Source organism: Magnolia sinica, chromosome 6 (genome assembly GCF_029962835.1).
Source record: "Magnolia sinica isolate HGM2019 chromosome 6, MsV1, whole genome shotgun sequence".
Classification (NCBI taxonomy): domain Eukaryota; kingdom Viridiplantae; phylum Streptophyta; class Magnoliopsida; order Magnoliales; family Magnoliaceae; genus Magnolia; species Magnolia sinica.
The window spans coordinates 3,856,239-3,874,292 of NC_080578.1; the positions used below are offsets into that span (position 1 = coordinate 3,856,239).

The 18,054-nt window shown below is 40.9% G+C and overlaps 1 protein-coding gene across 3 annotated transcripts; it reads right to left on the reverse strand.

Moving 5' to 3' along the window:
- Positions 1–10: 10 nt before the first annotated feature.
- LOC131247979 (vacuolar protein sorting-associated protein 25) lies at positions 11–17,825 on the reverse strand. Of its 3 annotated transcripts, none has more exons than XM_058247989.1 (7): positions 17,691–17,825; positions 8,381–8,478; positions 3,122–3,261; positions 1,267–1,320; positions 1,032–1,120; positions 876–951; positions 11–289 (listed from the first exon to the last, which is right to left on the reverse strand). In XM_058247989.1, the coding sequence occupies exons 2-7, from the start codon at positions 8,437–8,439 to the stop codon at positions 168–170; spliced, it is 540 nt and encodes a 179-aa protein (XP_058103972.1). In that variant the 5' UTR covers positions 8,440–8,478; positions 17,691–17,825; the 3' UTR covers positions 11–167. The 3 variants fall into 3 exon arrangements, with proteins under 3 accessions (XP_058103972.1, XP_058103974.1, XP_058103973.1); XM_058247991.1 differs by having other exon boundaries at positions 17,614–17,783; XM_058247990.1 differs by having other exon boundaries at positions 17,492–17,782.
- Between the last annotated feature and the right edge of the window lie 229 nt (positions 17,826–18,054).

Here is an 18,054-nt window from a genome sequence, read left to right on the forward strand (position 1 = left end):
GGACACCATGTTTGAAGCTAATCACCAACAATAGAAAATAAAAAATACTGAGAAGACCAGTTTCACATTCTTCAATAGAATGAAGCTTGTAGGGATGGATGAGTTAAATGATACCATCATTCAATTTCCGATTTCAATAAAGAGAAACACATTGCAATGTCTGGAGTTTATGCAGAGAATTTCACACCTTCATCATCTGCAGAGGTCCCTTTGAAAATGGCAGCTTTCCCCTTCTGTTCTAGCAATCTCAGTGCCCGCATCAGCACAGTGCGGTCAATCCCCGCTAACTCTGTAATTTAAGAGGCAGACAGTATAAGGCATCGCATGGCACCAAATGCCAAAACTATGGTAAAGGGTCCTGATTCATCAGGCCGTGAATAGTGTCCTGATGTGCCTATTCCATGCAAGCACAGAGTTTGGCGATCTAGACCATTGATTTTGATGGACCAACTGTGGATACGGCTGCACCTAAAACCTTTCAGATCGGAAGAACCTCCAAACAATAGTTCTACAAATAGGCTGGGCAGTTAAGAAATAAAAACATAAGTCTGGAAAGAGGATCAAAGATGAGGTGTCTAGGAACTGCGAATCTGAAGATTTTTGGAACAAACCCACTCCACAGCGGCTCCATCAGATCAATGGTTTGAATCACCAAATCATGGGACCCACTTCATGGAATGGGTGCATGAGGACATTATTTGTCTCCTGATGCAGAACGACAAGATAATTCCTTTAGAATCTATACAATCTGTCCAAGAGTACAGCCAGGTCATCGAAAGGATGTTAAAAACAGTCACCCAAGTCAAAGGACTCTGGTCATGTTCAATCAAATCAATGTAATAATAGCAAATAAAAAATAAAAAAATTGACCTTACCTGTTCCTCGGGATTCGATTCCAGAGCGAATTTCTTCTAGAGTCATCACGCTGTCTTCCAATCCGTTCTCCTTCACCTATTTGCATAAACGAAAATTAGAAGACAGAAAATGATGCGGCATGCTGATTTCAGATTTGAATAACAGTTTATACTTACAAAACGTAAAATACAATCGGCCCAATCTTGAATACGAAGCCAGAGAATAAGACATTTCTTGCGTCCTTTATCCATCCATTCAGCTCGCCCTGTAAGAGGGAGAGGAAAACTTGAGAAACTAATTAGAAAGCTTTAGTTCTCATGGATCACTTGCAGATCACATCTTTAGAAGAGTAAAAGTAAAAGAAAAAACAAAGTGAGAAATTTTGGTTGCCAGCGCACAAACACAACAAACCTTCTGAAACCAGGGCTGAAAGGAACACCTCCCTAGCTTCATGGCTGAGAGTTCCTGCATGGCCACAATGAAATAGTAAATTTAGGAGAGACCAATAGAGACCCAGCTGAAAGTGTTATGTCAGCTGAAACATATAAATCCAAGGTTTGTAATCCTACAAGCAGATCACCCAGACCCAATACCATACACTCCACCAAAATGGCAACATGGCACGCTTGTGAGACTGGTTCTTTTAACCATCCATTTTTTCACTCGATCCTGATGGATGGGCCAGCCTGAATATTGGAGCAGGGCATCTACAAAGTGGGGGCCACCTGATGGTAAGCTCGGATGTGATGTGCATGGAATTAACAAACCTCGCAAGGATCATAACCATCTCGAGATGTCATCAAATATTTTGGTTTCTAAGCCAATGCTGCCGAGAACTAAGCAGAAAGAATGTCCACTAACGAGAATAATATTGGAAAAATTATGATGGGGACATCACGCGCACACGCGCGCGCACCGCCCACTACGCACGTACGCCAGAATGAGGGCCCACCGTCGATCTAGATCGATGACGACGTCCAGGGAGGGCCTCCTAGTTAGAAGACGAAGTTTGGTTCGTTGAAGTGGGCCCAATAGTCAAGTAAAGCCCATCATAGGATCTCATGATCGAGGCCCACTAGTCGGATTAAGTTCATACTTTAGGTTTTGCTTATTTATATTATTTAGAACATCATGAACGCTCTAGATTTCTTTGATTGGTTTTTATTTTAATTTACTTCATCGCCAAGTAATAGGTTACACACATGGCGCGAGTTTTGGGGTATAAGGTTTTCCCTATAAATAGGCACCCCTTATAGTTCTTTTGATTGATTGAAGTGTAATAAAAATTCTACGTTTTCCTACTCCTCTAAGCTCTCGAGTTATGAAAAAATCCAATTGGGTGTGAAGCCCTCCCTTCATCAAAGCGCTAAATATCGTGGTGTGAAGCCACACCTATCTCGATTCACCCCTACCTTCTTCCATCCATATTTCTCTTATCTTACAAGCATTTCATATGCAAATCCATCAATATTTGCAGGTGTTTCTCCATTTACAGCAGATTTTCAGAATCTAGCTCTGTAGGAGGGCTGAAACTTCGGTGGAGCACCACGCACAAACCGTACATCGGATCGAGCTGAAATTTGGGAGTTTTGGAGTCCATCCCTAGCCGACCAGGGCCAAGGTAGCCTTTTTCTGAATAGTGCGCCCCACACATGTGCGACCGGGATCACACGCACGTGCATCTGGGCCATTACTGCTGTCCACACGTGCGGTACTTCTCTAGTTCGTCTCTCCTCTCTTTCACTCCTCGTTCACCCCAAATATCTAAACCTAACCCTAAATTACTTCAATCTCCAATTTTATGCCCTTTCTTCAACCTTAGGGTTTCCCGAATTGAAATCTGTGAACCCCTTGGATTGGGGAATTATTTTTGTGCATGTGTGGATGAGTTTACCCTCCTTTGATTCTTGTTTGGTCTATAATTTTGATTGATCCGGCCCTAGCATGTGTAGGCCTGGATCCGCATAAGATTCCCCTTGATTGAGTGTTTGAACTTTTGTGTGGGATGTGGAATTTTGTGTAATTGTTTTTGAACTAGTGTGATCTAAAGCCTGAAAATCTTGCACATCATACTTGAATTTCATGCCCTGCATCAAATTATGTCCATGTATAAGAGTTTTATAAAGTTATTAGAATTGCAATGAATACCAAAGAATCACGAATATTCAAGACGAGTCATTTCCATGGGGTTTGGAGTCAATGAATGGATGGAAAAGTTCCAAGTAATTTTTTACGGAAGAAGACTTCATGGAAAGGCTCATCTTACTTTCAATCGCTGGATTTGTGAACAGGGGAAATTCTTCTTCCAATCCAATGACAAAAATCTTTTGACTTCTACAGTAATCAAGTATCAGTTCCTTCCAAAGTTGTACCTGCTTCTCCCGCGTATCCCTTACTGGCTGCAAACTGAAAGAAGGGCCATTAAAAAATTGCAAATTAGACTGAATCATAAATTTCACATCTCCAATTGGCTTAAAATAGCAATATCCAAAAGCTTGCTAATTGAATCAAAACTAACCCAAGTTGATTCCATTTGGCTGGGTCTAACACTAAGTTCAAGCCCCATTTCTTTTTTGCTTTCTTTTCTTACCTTTTTTTTTTCCATTGAAGATTGTCTAAACTCTATTTTTTATTCAGACAGACATAGAATCAGTTGAATGGCCATAAAATTGTGGAATTTCGCATTGACCCAGATGAGTCAAACTAGATAACAACAATATATGTATTTGTGTGCATGTTTTGGAGTTAAAAATTGAAAATTAGCTTGAAGAAACATAAAACAGTATATTGAATATGAACCTTCTCTTCAAAAAAAAAAAAAAAAAAACTCACTGACAAAGAGAGGTTGATGTCATGGTGCAACTTTGCAAGAGATCAACAATGAGAATCAAATAATGAAAAGATGTAATTCATAGTATCAGGAAAAATGTACGACGATCAATAGCTTTAACCTTTGGCACGTATAAAAATAAATTAATTTTTAAAAAAAACAAAAAGAACCCTCATGGCATATTCAGAAGAGGATTAGCACTACGCGTAAGGTCATGAGCAAAACCATATTTTCTCCACTGTATAACAAATCACTTGCATAAACAGTAACATACACAATGGCAATTATATCAAATTTTTGTATACCAGTTAGTTCGTATAACTTCATTAAGACGGAGTTTATGAGGCAGCAGAGCAATGAACAATGTTTAAAGGCACAATGCTGATAAAATGGTCATTCGAGGCTTATAACATTCTTATGGACCATCAAAAAAGAAGACATCCATATGCGATATCTAGGGATCTCTAGTTAACATATACAGGCAAAGTCCTATTTCAAACTCAGCTCTCATAGAGGATGTCAGCTTCTTCCTCCGACCATGGAAGAACATGGGATGCTGGGAGTTCTGGAAATTGGCAGAGCTTCAGTTGATGACTTTTTATTCAAAATTCTGCTATTAAAGTCAGACTCACAAGGGACTCACAAGGAACTCATAAAATGCACAAGTTGGCTTCTTTGCTATAAACTTTAGATTGTTAGACAAAATATGTAGAAGATGTGGTAGCATCAGTAAGATCTGTAGCATTTATGAATTTTGTGGCCTTCAAAGGGAAGCACTCTAACTACAGAATGTCACACTGAGCTTTTTATGAGAGAATTCACTCCTTGCAATCAGGACTTGTATTTACCATAGAACTGAGTTGTTCATTGAGCCTTTGGAGTTCAGAACAATGCAAAATGATCCTTCAAATATCATTACAATCCACTGCCAGAATACTCGAGGCAAGCAGAAGATGACCTAATTTGTAGCAATCATCACGTAAGGTTTGATTCAATTGAAAAACTTCAGAAGAAAAGAAACAGGAATGATGCACGTTGTTCCAACACAGTTATCATTGAAAAAATTATCACATAAAACAATCGTACAATTATTTAACCAACGCTTGAAAAAAGAAAAAGAGAACCCCATCTTGGAAATCATCCAACTTCATTGTTTGTTGATATAGGGCCAGAGTATGCTGATTTTTTGCTGTTTGTTGCAAAATTTGAGCCTAAATGTCAAAGCTCACACTTGCCATTTTGCTGAAGATAGGGGGCTGATGTGGAAGATATGGTTAAAGACTTCAGGGATATTTAGTAGTTTTTTTTTTCTTCCAATTTTAGGCCAAATCTTTGTTGGTGGGATTTTTATTTTCTTAAATAAATTGTTTTTTTTTTCTTTTTTTCTTTTTTTTTAACACACACTCGCGCCAACACACACCACAATGGGTACTCGAATCCATGACCTTAGTGTTGAAACTCTTGTGAGCCTACCACTGAGCCATGAGTAGAGACCCCCAAATAAATTGTTAATTGATTCGAAATCAATTTAATGTTGGGAGATTTTCATTGAAGATTCATTGGGATTGTTTTTAGTGTCTATAAATGGATGGGTAGTATAGGAGGTGGGCATTCCATATTTTTCTGAGTTGTGAGTTTTCTTAAGCATTGTAAGTGACGAAGTTTGAATATCAATCAAGTTATTTACTTTCTACTCAAATATTTCTTGTGGGTGTACTCTTGTCCATTCTTTGCAATGTGGGTGTCGAGATCTCATTGACTCGATAACCGGGTTGCGCCATTTTGGCATCAGAATTGATCATCTTTGGGGATTTTCGACTTTATATTATCTCCTAATTGCTTCAAAGAGAGTGACATAGAGTTTGTGCAAGTAACCCAATCGGTCCACACACTTACAGAGCAAGTTATCAACTCATGCATACGGTAAGCAATCTCACTAAGCAAGAGGAAGAGCTCCAATGTGGAGGGAATCCAGAGACCGAAGCTAGAGCACGTGGGCACATAGGGGAAGGTCCTATGAAAGTCCTAACCAACAACAAGCGGTCTTGGCTTATGAAAACACTAATGATCAAATCCTTCAATGGTTGGAATGTGACCGAGAGTGATGAGGATATCGTGCACACGCACGCCATCCACACGTGCACGCACACCACCCCCCCTACGCATGTATGTACGAAAAGGGAGGGCCCCACCGTCGATCTGGCTCGATGACGACGTCCAGGGAGGGCCTCCTAGCTAGAAGACGAAGTTTTGATTAAAAAGAGTGAACCCGATAGTCAAGAAAAGCCCATCATGGGATCTCATGATCGTGGCTCACTAATCAGATTGATTTCATATTTTAGGTTTTGCTTATTCATGTTATTTAGAACATCGCGAACGCTTTAGATTTCTTTGTTTGATTTTTTATTTTAGTTTACTTCATCGCCAAGTAATAGGTTGCGCACATAGCGCGAGTTTTGGAGTATAAGGTTTTTCCTATAAATAGGCACCCCTTGTAGTTTTTTGGATTCATTCAAGTTTAATAAAAATTTCTGCTTTATTTTTTTGCTCTCTTAGTGATTTGTGGAAGAATTCAAAAGTAGGTGCGAAGCCTTCCCTTTTCGAAGGGCTAACTACCGTAGTGCGAAGCCACATCGATCCCGATTCACCCCCATCCTCCATCATCTCTCTTCTTTCATCTTCTACCACCATCCGTATTTCAAATTCGTCCTCTGTTGCACAGTTTTCTTCTTTACGGCAAAATTTTAGATTTTGGCCCTGCAGGAGGGCTGAAGCTTTCGCGGAGCACCACACACAAGCCGTAGCTCGGATCGACCCGAAACTTCGGGGTTTTGGAGCATACCCCTGTCCGACCAGGGCCATGGAGAGCTTTTCCGCAATTGACGCCCCCTCGCACGTGCAGCCAATTACCTGCGCACGTGCGAGCTCCCCAGGCCCGCTGTCCACACGCGAGAACAGTTTTTTGGATCAATTTTTCATCCTCTTTTACCCTCTCAGACCTGTTTTTCATAAACCCTAACCCTAGATTGCGTTTTTCCTAAATTATTTGCCCATTTTCTCACCCTAGGGTTCCTTGAATTGAAATTGGGGAATCCCTTGGATTAGGGACTGATTCTTATGCATGTGTGGTTGATTTCTATTTCCCTTTGAGCATTGTTTGGTCCATAATTTTTATTGATCTATTCCTAGCCCATGTAGGCTTGGACCAGTACAGATTCCCCTTTGCTTGAATGTTTGGACTTTTGTGTGGGATGTGGAATTTTATATTATTGTTTCTTAATTAGTATGATCTAAGCCTGACATCTTGCATATCATATTCCAATTTCATATCCTGCATCAGAGAGCCCGTAATTAAGGTAGAAATTTCAAATTTCCATGGTCATTTGTATGTTGATAACTTCATAGATTGGCTAAGGTGGAAAAGGTGTTCAAGTACAAGGAAATCACGGACAATTGGAAAGTTAAGTTAGTAGCTATGAAGTTTTTCAGTCATGCGGTAGTGTGGTTGGACGATCTCTAAGCTGAACAAATCCACAAGGTACTTGTGACATTTTTTTTAAACATTCCTATCTGCAACTCTTATTTTTTAATGACAACAGGGTGTCCTCACCCCTTTAAGGTGAGACTATTCCCTGTGGATGCACGCAATCATCCACCAACCACGTGCATTGGGTAATCCGTGAGAGGACTCGAACTCGTGTCTATGGAGAGCAAACCCACGACCAAAGTCGTTTGCCCAAACCGTGATGGGTCCTAACTGCAACTTATTATGCCCGTGACCTTTATAAAAAAATGTCACAATCTACAAGAAAAAGTTAAATAATTTCTATTTGACTCGAAAAAGGCCAGTCTTTAATCTTTTCCTTTTCAAAATAAATATGATAAAATGATTCTAGCTCTAAATTAAATAAAGATAGATATTTTTGATGAAAAAAGCCAAATTTAAAAAAAAAAATTAAAATTAAAATGATTATATGGATTTCAAAAACAAAAACCATTATGTGATATCTTTTTCCCAAAAAGAAAATCCTTACAATGATAAAATGACAAAGCATCCTTAAAGAACATAAAAATGAAAAAGTCATGAAAAAAATTAATTAAAAAATGCCGTTTCAGAAAAATACAGAAACAATAAGTAATACGAGACATCTGAGTGCTGATTAATTTCATCAAGGAACGGCCTTCTAGTGTGAGTTTATGTAGTTTCAAGCAAATGAGAGTCACTTAAAATCTTAAAGCTAATTCTATACTCATAAAATTGAAGCACCTATCTTGCTTTAGATGTGCTTTCATAACATAACATTTCTTTTCACATGAATTCTACAACTTTGAATATTCTATAACCAATTTCTCTGGATCATATAGAATTAACAAACCAATTCAATTAAGACGATGTACGACACTAAATCAATGCAGAACATATATGTTTAGGGGTCTGTTTGTATGTATTGAAAGTCACCATCGGCTATCCATGCCTTTGTGAATTTTAGGCCACGAAAGCTGCAAGTGCATTGGGCAGAAAACCCTCTTTCGCATCTTTACCACCCCAAATCCACATTCATCATTTGGGGCAAATTGAAAGGGATATCCAAACAGGCCCTTAACAATCTAAGAAATATAAAATTCAGTACATCATACAACTCTATTAATAAAATAATAAAACCCCAACAAAGGCTCAAACGTTTCGGAGATTACGTAAAATAAGGAGGATAATTGAAGAAATGAGGCAGCTTGAAATCACCCAATTTCTGCATTTTACCACCTTTTCTGTCTGTTATCTTTTGATTGAATATCTGTCATCAGAAAATTCAAATACAACTCATCATATTTCAGAAGGAAAAAAAAAAATCAAATCCAAAATATTGTCAATAGGGAAATGATATCTACAACCACCCTGATGATTTGTACACACCCATTTTCCTTTTCTGGGAATGGAAATGGTACACTTTGTACAATTTTCACAAAGGCTGGGTGTCAATAGCAGTTTTGTTGTTTTGAGGATAAGTCTTCTAGCCTGAGTGGGTTCTATGTAAAGTGGCTCATTGTATTAAGGAATGGGCTCCTTGAGCTTTCCTTGGGCGGGGTTCAGAGTTCTGGGATCTCTTTTGTAGGGGTGTAGATTTTGTTTTCTTCTTTCCACTCTGTTGTTTGTTTGTTTGTCTTTTGCCTTCTTATTTGTTTTCTTCCTTCTGTTAATATAATCTCATCTTTCAAAAAAAAAAAAGTTTCATTCAAAATTTCAAAATGGGTTATATAATTTGCTTGAGGTGCATAGATTATGATAGTAAACTGTAGATGTGCATGTTAGCATCAATCCATTCAAATGCACAATAAATGGATTTTATTTTTATTTTTTCTTGAGGCTAACCTTCCCAAAATCCAAATTTTCATGTAGAAAGTTGTCCATGACAAGTTATCCATTCTGGACATATGGAAAAGATATTGTCTTGCTTCCAATTCCCACATGCCCAGCCTGCCACATGGAAGAGGAAAGTCTTGACCACATGCTCCTCAACCACCAATCAACTTTGAGAATTCAAAGAAGAATACTAATTGACATCAATCCAAACTATAGATACCCAAATTTTATTACCATGGGAGCCAAGGTTTTAAGACTTGGATAAGTCTCATGCGACTCAGACTCGGTTGGACTCGATCTAGTTCAACAATATTGGTAAGAATTGAAAATAGAGGGTCAATAATGCAAGGGCATTTTCACACCAGGCTCAAGTGGGGTTGCCTGTGGGATGCAGGGGCACACTCGGGGCGTGGCTCATGCGAGGCAGGTGGCTCGTGTGAGGCGGGCCCCACCCGTGTGAAGCAGTACCCATGTGATTTGGGGCCCACAAGGAGGGTTCGGCCGAGGTCTTAACCCATGAGACGTGGGGCCTGGGCGATGAGATAAATGGATTGATTTGCCATTCTCTAACAGTTCGAGCTTTTAGAGCAAATGGTTAATTGTCCTGCATCAAAGTAGTATCAGAGCGAGAGGTCTCATGTTCGAGACTCCTCACCGGGGGTTATTAATGCAGGGGCATTTTCACACCGGGCTCGAGTGGGGTTGCTTGTGCGATGTAGGGGTGCACTCGGGGTGGGCGGCCCGTATGAGGTGGGTGGCTCATGTGAGGCGGATGGCTCATGTGAGGCGGTACCCATGTGATTTGGGGGCCACGAGGGGGGTTCGGCCGAAGTCCTAATCCATGAGATGTGGGGTGTAAGACCCGTATCCTGTACCGTACTGTTCCGTCGATGTCCGCGATCCTTCTCGACGAATTCCAGCAACTGCGACGTATAATCAACGTTTGCGCATAACCCTAAGTCGTATTTTGTAGATTTAAGTCGAATTAATCCAAGACTTATACTATTGCGACCGCTCCGTCGCTGCGGTTCCAACGCCGCGTCTTGTGCGTCAAACCGACGCTTAGATCATAAGTTGGGGACCATGCATTATAATGACCGTGGACCGCGTATTGCGGGGCCCACCTATTCCATGTGGCACCAATCTCTAGAAAATTATGAGAACGATGACATCACCCTACCCTAGCTATAGCCACCCTACCTTAGCTATAGCCACCCTACCTACCCCTATCCCTTCTTACAAGTACTTATGGCTAGCCACCCTACCCTTAGCCCTTCTTACAAGCATTTAATGCTAGCCACCCTCTCTTACAAGTCATCATTACCTACCTAAGCTACTCTCCCTCTCTCTTATCTCTCCCTCTCTCCTTTATTTTTCATTCCTTCATTTTTTCAAAGCAACAAAGAAAAAAAAAACCCACGTCCATGGTTTTTCAAGTGTGAGAAAGAGTGTTGTGTGACCCACTTTCCCTCTCCCAAGATCCTCCATCTTAGCCATTCATCTCCCATCCTCTACATCAAAGTGAAGCACAAGGACATTGGCGTTCCAACGGACCGAAGAGATCAACCGGTGGGTGCTCCTATAGGCTAGTTTTCATATTTTTATGATGGGCCAAGTGAGGCCTACCGATCAATGGTGTGGATCTCACTTGGGACCCAAAGATGTGGCCGATGGCCCACTTTGATTATTTTTGTGTATGATTGGATGCAAGGGAGGGCCCATAATGTCGGGGTCCCTCCATCACACGTGTGTCCCGCTCTTTTTTTTCTCCCTCTCTCTCTCTCACTCTCTCTTTTTCATTTTCTTTCATATGATAATGATGTGGCCATGTGGTCCACTTGGATGGACCCCACCATGAAGTATGTGGTTTATCCAAGCCATCGGTAAGAGGGGCCCACTTCATATGCGTTGAACCCACACCATTCATCCTTGGTGGTCCACCAGAGCAGGGCCCACCTTGTATAGTCACTGCCCAAAACCGTCCAGCGTCCCTGGACGCTGGACGTTGGCTGAACCAAAAAAAAAAAAAAAAAAGGAAAATTTCTTTGGGTTTTGGGGCGGACCGCTCATGCAGGTCCCACCTTGATGTTTGTGCTTAATCCACGCCGTCCATCCCATTCAGGGGATCATTTTAGGCGTTGAGCCTAAGGATGGGACTAATCCAATTTTTTTGGTGGGCCAGAGCATACGAAAACAACTTCTTTACCGTCAAAAATCACCCTACCGTCTCTGTACTCCGAAAAATACCCAATGTTGAGCTCGTTGGGTTTGTTTTGAGACCCAGCAATTGATAGTTGGGACGGATCCACCTGATGTGGGCCCCGCACTCGAAAAACCCCAAGATCATGGATTTCAAAAAATATATATATATATATATATATAAGGGCAGCGCCTGCTGCCACTGACACAGCAGCAGACGCTGCTGCGTTTTACACGGGCGGGCGGCCAAGAGGCAGGGACCCACGGCTCCATCCGTGGGCCCCACCATGATGTATATTTTGTATCCACACCGCCCATTTGGTGGGCCACTATCTGACGTGGACCCCCTCTAAAAATCAGGCCAATCCAACGCTCGGGCGGCCCACATCACAAGAAACAGTGTGAATTGAACTCTACCATTGAAACCCTTTCTGGGTCCACAGAAGTTTCAGATCAAGCTGAAATTTGTTGTTCCCCTTCACCCTGGCCCGTGTGACCTTATGAACGGATCGGATGGAAGATAAACGCTATGGTGGGCCTCACATGGGACCCACAGTGATGCATGTGTTACATGCCCACCGTCCAGACGGACGGTGGGGCCTACTTGATGTATGTGTTCGTCCGCACCGTCCTCCTGGACGGTGGGACCCCCTCCCTGCTGCACGTGAGTGTGCACGTGTGTGCACGTGTGTATGCATGTGGGTGTGTGTGCACGTGTGTATGCATGTGGGTGTGTGTGCACTTGTGTGAGTGTGTGTGGATATACATACATACATATTTATATATATATATATATATGTATATATATATATAATATTATATTATTATTATATATAATATTGTATATATTTACATATATTAATATTATATATAATATATATATATATATGATGGTGGGCCTCTATGGGCCCCACCATGATGCATGTGTTGCATCCAAGTTGTTCAACCATATGGCCGTTGTTGAGGCCCACTTGATGTGTACTTGTGGCCGTTGTTGAGGCCCACCTGGATGTGTATTTGTGGCCATTGTTGAGGCCCACCTTGGTATATACATAAGGCCCATGTGATTCGACCCATTTGAAGTATTTAAAGGCCCATGGGTTATGGCCCATTGCAATGTACATAAGGCCCACTAATGCGGCCCACTTGATTTATATAAGGCCCATATGAGATGGCCCATTTGATGTATCTGAGAACTATGGGTCGAGGCCTAATGAGATGTATATTGGTCCATTGCAATGTGTGATTTCCTATGGTTTGTGTAATGGTACTTTATGGCGGGCTATGCCTTGGGAACAATGTTGGTTTGACGTCCACATTGTAAGGATAATGTTGGTTAAATGTCCGCATTGTCACACTCCTTAAGGCCCACTGGTAGGTCCATACTTATACTCTGCAGGCCGTCTAGGCCCATCTCTGTGATACGCAGAGCCCATCCCTATATGCATGTTTAGTATAGATCCATGATTTATTATCATACGCATCATATGTATGGAGTATGAGGAGTGATTGATCATAGCATATGCCTTCGGGCGTACTGTTTATGGGCTCATAGGCGGAGTTGCCCTGCATGAGCGCATGGTTTACGCAGGATTATTGCATGACCGGTAGTGTGACTCATGCACTTGCATTGTGTGATTGTAGTTCTTGTATGCCCTAGCGACACAGGGCCATAGCCTCCACAGACACATCGTGGGTGGTTGGATGAATACTAGAAATGTTTGGTTCTAGCATACGGCGCCATAGATGTCCCCGGTGAAAATCCCTAAACCCGATGGTACAGAGGATGACTCCAACGCCGAGACCGAGTGGATGTACGAGCGCATGAGGGCCGAATACCGGAGGCCGCGTCTCCCACTGTGTCGTGGTCGGTTGGAAAGGGGTGTGACCTTACCCGCCTGAGTGAGGGGGCAATTTCTAGGTTGAGTTTGACCAGCTTGAGGAATCGGTCCGCTATCGACGAGCCGGGCCCGATATTGGCAGGCGGATAGTGAGGTCTCGTTCGCTCTTCCAGTTGTGCGTCCGGATAGGGACGGCAAGCTGGCGTAGAGTGTACTAGACCCCGGTGATTATCCAAACTGATAACTGTATTGACATGAGGATTGGCATGCTTGAGCTGCATCTTGCATCGCATGGTCTTGATATGGCCGATAGCATTCATGCCTTGCATCACATAGCTTTATTATAGCTAATAGCATTTATGGACTTACCGCATATTTTCGCATTACTATGATATTGTATACTTGGCACTTGCCTTACACACACTTTCACCACCCTCTAAGCTTTTGTAAGCTTATGCACGATAGATGCGTGCAGGTGGCGTTAGGTTGAAGCAGCGTTGAGCTCGGAGCGTGCAGCAGTCTTCTGGAGCTTTTGGAGTTTTGTCACTTTCAGTATATTGTATTTCCCCTTTTATACGCCTTGTACTTAAAGTTTTTGTTCATAGTGGATTTTGTGATGGTGTTCTTGTGGTTATTGTTCGTGGGTTATGCTTGTGGTTATGCTCATTACGAATCAAATTGATGTTGAAAATCCTCCTTGTAGCATCCCAGGATCGGAACCTGGCGTATGGGCGCTGGGAGCCGAGAATGGGATTCTACGGAGGCTGTCGGCGCCGAATTCGGTGATCGGGAATTTTGTGAGCCCGGTTTCCGAGTTTGGGGCGTGACATGGGGCCTGGGCTATGAGATAAAGAGATTGAGTCGTCATGCTCTAACAATTCGAGCTTTTAGAGAAAAATGGTTAATTGTCCTGCATCAATCAACCCTCACTCAGCCAAGTCACAACTCAACTAAAGACCAAACTAGTTGATTTGAGTTGTTAAGTTTTAAAACTATGCATGGGAAAGGAAAAAAAATCAGATCAGCTTCCTTTGGAAGACCATGTTGCCATTCACTTGGTGGCAAATCTGGAAAGCCTAAAATGTAGAATTTGAGAAGAAAGTCCAACCATGGGAAGATATTTAGTCATCCAAATCGAACCATCATAGACTTTTGCAATACAATAGGGCCCAAATTTTGTGGATGCTAATGAACATATCCCTATCCTGAACAAATATGGATAACATGATCAAGTGTGCACACCTATACTCCACTCCTAGTCAAGTGATCTTCTACTAAACCAAGATTGGCCAAATTTAAACTTCAATGGGTAGGCCATTGGGAATATGCCAATGGAATGTACTGGGTTATCATCATAGTTAGCTCCAACAAAAAGTGAAATAGTAACTCAACATAATTTCTTTCCTTGCTTCATGGTTTGCAACTTGCACTGAACGTTGTTAGAATATATGGCCTTTTAGTCCAATGAATTATATATATTTTCTTCAACAATGCTTTGTTTATTGCTCATTGCTATTGTGTATACATGGAATAGATGGGATTGGGACAGATTTATTGAGAGACTTCATCGAGGTCTTTGTAGGGAATGAAGTAGGACAAGTTCAACGTAAAATGTATTGTGAGGCCAAATTTGTTCAGTTCTGCATAGACCTAGAATATTTATGTAGTCATAGCCAATAAGTTAGAATAACTTATCCATAGGCTGCTATACATAGTGTGATGGTTGTACATATGGTGAGTCGCTACCATGGGAAATTGGTCCCCACACATGTAGGTGTGTGCATGTGTAGACATTGACTAGATCTAGGAAGTCAAGTTGGATTTAACTGTTTGGCATTAACTTGCACTTCTTATGCTTGTTACACTTATCCTTAGACTAGAGAGGACCTAGGGTCCTAAGGGGATTTGACCAATTGCTTTGACTCACCAATATGTGTGCCCCTCAAGTGGATTGTGGTGAATTCGGTGGTCAATCATGTTCTCGCGGGGATTAGGATTCTCAACAAAGGATCTACGATCCTTACGGATTTAGCCTTATATTAGGAATCAGAATGATTAACCAACAGGGCCGGCTAAACTAATTTTGTAAATCATTTTGATTAATGAATTGATTTCAAAATCATCATATGCATTGTTTTGTAAAATCAATAATTCAAATTTATTTTTCGATGATCAATCATGATAGTGGGACGTGATGGCCTAGGATAGTGGGCCTTAAGGCGGTACGTAAAAGGATGTGTATGATAGCACAAGATAGGATGATCACATACATCTATGTGGTGTTGTACACATGGAAACATCCAAACTTGTACAAGTTTGACTCCATTAAAGTTCTTGTGTGGTTAGGTGAGCATATTGTGGGTATTGCTTGCAGGTTACATAACCTACAAGGATTTCCCGAAAGACATCCCTCTATGAAAAGGAAAAGCTTAACGACAAAGGTTTACAAGACTATAAATGCACGAAAGTAGCCTAGGAAGCCCCACAGAGTTCCAAAGCCCCAAGATAGCTTCCTTAGTGCATAAAGTAGAAAAGCTATGATAGCTGGTTTGAGAGAAGGAGAGAGAAGAGCGAGCGTTGATCGTCTTTCATTTTTAAGAAAAGGTAAGGATGGTTTTAAGTTTAATTCATACATGCCTAGAAGTATATTCAATTTGATTTGTTTCGCTTCCGCCACGTGCAAATACTTTCAACCTCAGCATCACCCAACTCAAAATTGAGGGTGATCACTTAGTGGCATTACTACAATGTTCAAGAAGTGGGCACTATCATGCTCAGTTGCATGGGACCTTTGTGGGGTTTTTGTTTCTTAAGATATCAACCACATCCTTAGGGAAGGTAATTTTGTTACTAATATCCTCAGGTTGATGCAAACCCGAAAGGGAAAGCAAATAAATCAATAAGAAAAAGAGATTGCGGGAAAAAGACCTAACAATCCTCTAGCCAAATGCTAGAGATCACGAATGCAAGACCATGAGCAAGCTCAACGGTCCTCTAGTCTAGAACTACAGATCACTTTCCCCCCCTTTAACAACTAGCGTAGAGAATAAGAAAATTTCATAAAGAGAATATTAATCAGCTTGTCTTATTCCATAAGACATAGCTCCTATTTATAATCAACCTTACAATCTGTAATAAAGGATATGGAATCTAAAAATCAGTTAAAATAGGAAAGCACCTAAATACAAAGCATTCTAATTAAGAAAATGCATAAAATAAGAAAATATTTAAAATTATTCTCTGCCTAAAATAAAGATATGAAAGAAAGAACAGAATTCCTAATCTAGAAGTTTGAAAGAAATGGGAAGTGATGATCGGCTGAAAAAGGAAGGTGGTCCTTTTCTTACACACATGTGCGGAGCGTGCATGCGTGAGATGTGGACCCCTTGTGTGTGTTTATTTGTGATAACCTTAGTATTGATGCCTTCGTGTGTGTTTATTTTCATGCTTAATGAAATTTCTTTGTAGAGAATTAAAAAAGAAATTTTCTTATTACCAAAAAAATTGGATTTTTTTTCTAGATCATTAAGGTTAGGTTTAGGTTTCTAAAGTCAGGATTTTGAAATTGAGAGATGATACAGTAGAGTCTCGATAGAACCGAAATACAATAGAGCCCCAGCAATATCCTTCCACGAGGAGCTGAGTTGGAAGAATGGTGTAACCAGCTAGCTGATCAAACCAGTTATCCCTTCAAACCCTTCCTCACCACCCATCCTATCCTTCTTTGTGGTTTTCCTCTTATCAAAAGAAGTGTCATCATCCACTGAAAATGAAAATACAAGGGAACTTGACCCATCTTCCACTCAAAAATTTCAAATAGCTAAATCTTTGCATTTGGGTTGGAATTTTGGGATTTTTCAAACGGATCTTTACTGGGGTTTTCTTCTTCTTACAGGAAGAATCCAAATTCAAAACCCATGTACATAAACTCAACAAATTAACTTGCTTTAGCTCAAATGTTTAAAAAGGCACAGCTAATAATCTCATTTCGGGGTTTTTTTAGTGGATTTTTGAGGTTTCTCTCATTTTTTAAAGAAGAAGCAAACCCCTCTGAAACTGAAATTGCAGAACCAATTTTAGCTCAAAATCTACAAATTTGCTTTGGATTTTCTGAGGTTTAGTCTCTTTTCTTCTTCTGCTCAAATGGGATTTTGAATTTTCCATATCATTCTTGAAATACGTATAAATTCCATCAAAAAGACAAAATATCAACAGAATAGCTCAAAATCGTCATGAATTTCGCATTTTCTTCGGATTCTTTCAATTTTTACAGCTGAAAATCATATCCGAAGCTCAAAAGATCACAGCAAGGAAGAACCCCAAAACACACATCACAAAAAGCATAATTTTCCATCTATATTTTCAGATGAAACTCCGGAATTCAAACATTAACTTCATTTCTCTTACCGTTACTACATATCATCCGTTGAAAAATCAACTTTTTTTTACCGAAACGAACCAACAGCAGCAGAAGCTCAAAACTTCAGAAATTTCAGACGGAAATCCGATTTTCAGATCGCTTTCTCTACCTTGTTCCGGTTCAATCCGCTCTACCGTATCATCTCCCTTCGATTCGTATTCGCTTCTATAGAAGAAATAATCTTACCTTGGATTTTGAGGAAACAAAGGAATCGGGTTCTACCGGCTCTACCGTATCAGCTACCCGCTCTCCAGCCGCGCAGCCCTTCAGACTCGGATTCGGTAGTGACTCCTCCGGTACCAAGCTCGCTACTCGTCGATACTGGAAAAGCTCTGTGGGCCCCACCATGATGTATGTATATTATCCACGCCATCCATTCATGTTGCGAGATCATTTTAAATTATGAGCTAAAAAACGATGCAGATCCAAAGATCATTTGGACCACACCACATGAATCAGTGGGAATAGTGACGCCGACCGTTGAAACTATCCTAGGGCCCACCATGATGTTTATTTACCATCCAAAACTTCTGTGGCTCACGAGAAGTTT

Excerpts from the sequence above, each read along its gene's own strand:
- LOC131247979 (XM_058247989.1), bottom strand. The coding sequence starts at position 8,439 with ATGCAGAAATTGGGTGATTTCAAGCTGCCTCATTTCTTCAATTATCCT. Across the intron at positions 952-1,031 it reads CCGATTGTATTTTACGTTTT|GTGAAGGAGAACGGATTGGA; the intron begins GTAAGTATAAAC and ends TTATGCAAATAG. Across the intron at positions 290-875 it reads AATCGAATCCCGAGGAACAG|AGTTAGCGGGGATTGACCGC; the intron begins GTAAGGTCAATT and ends CTTAAATTACAG.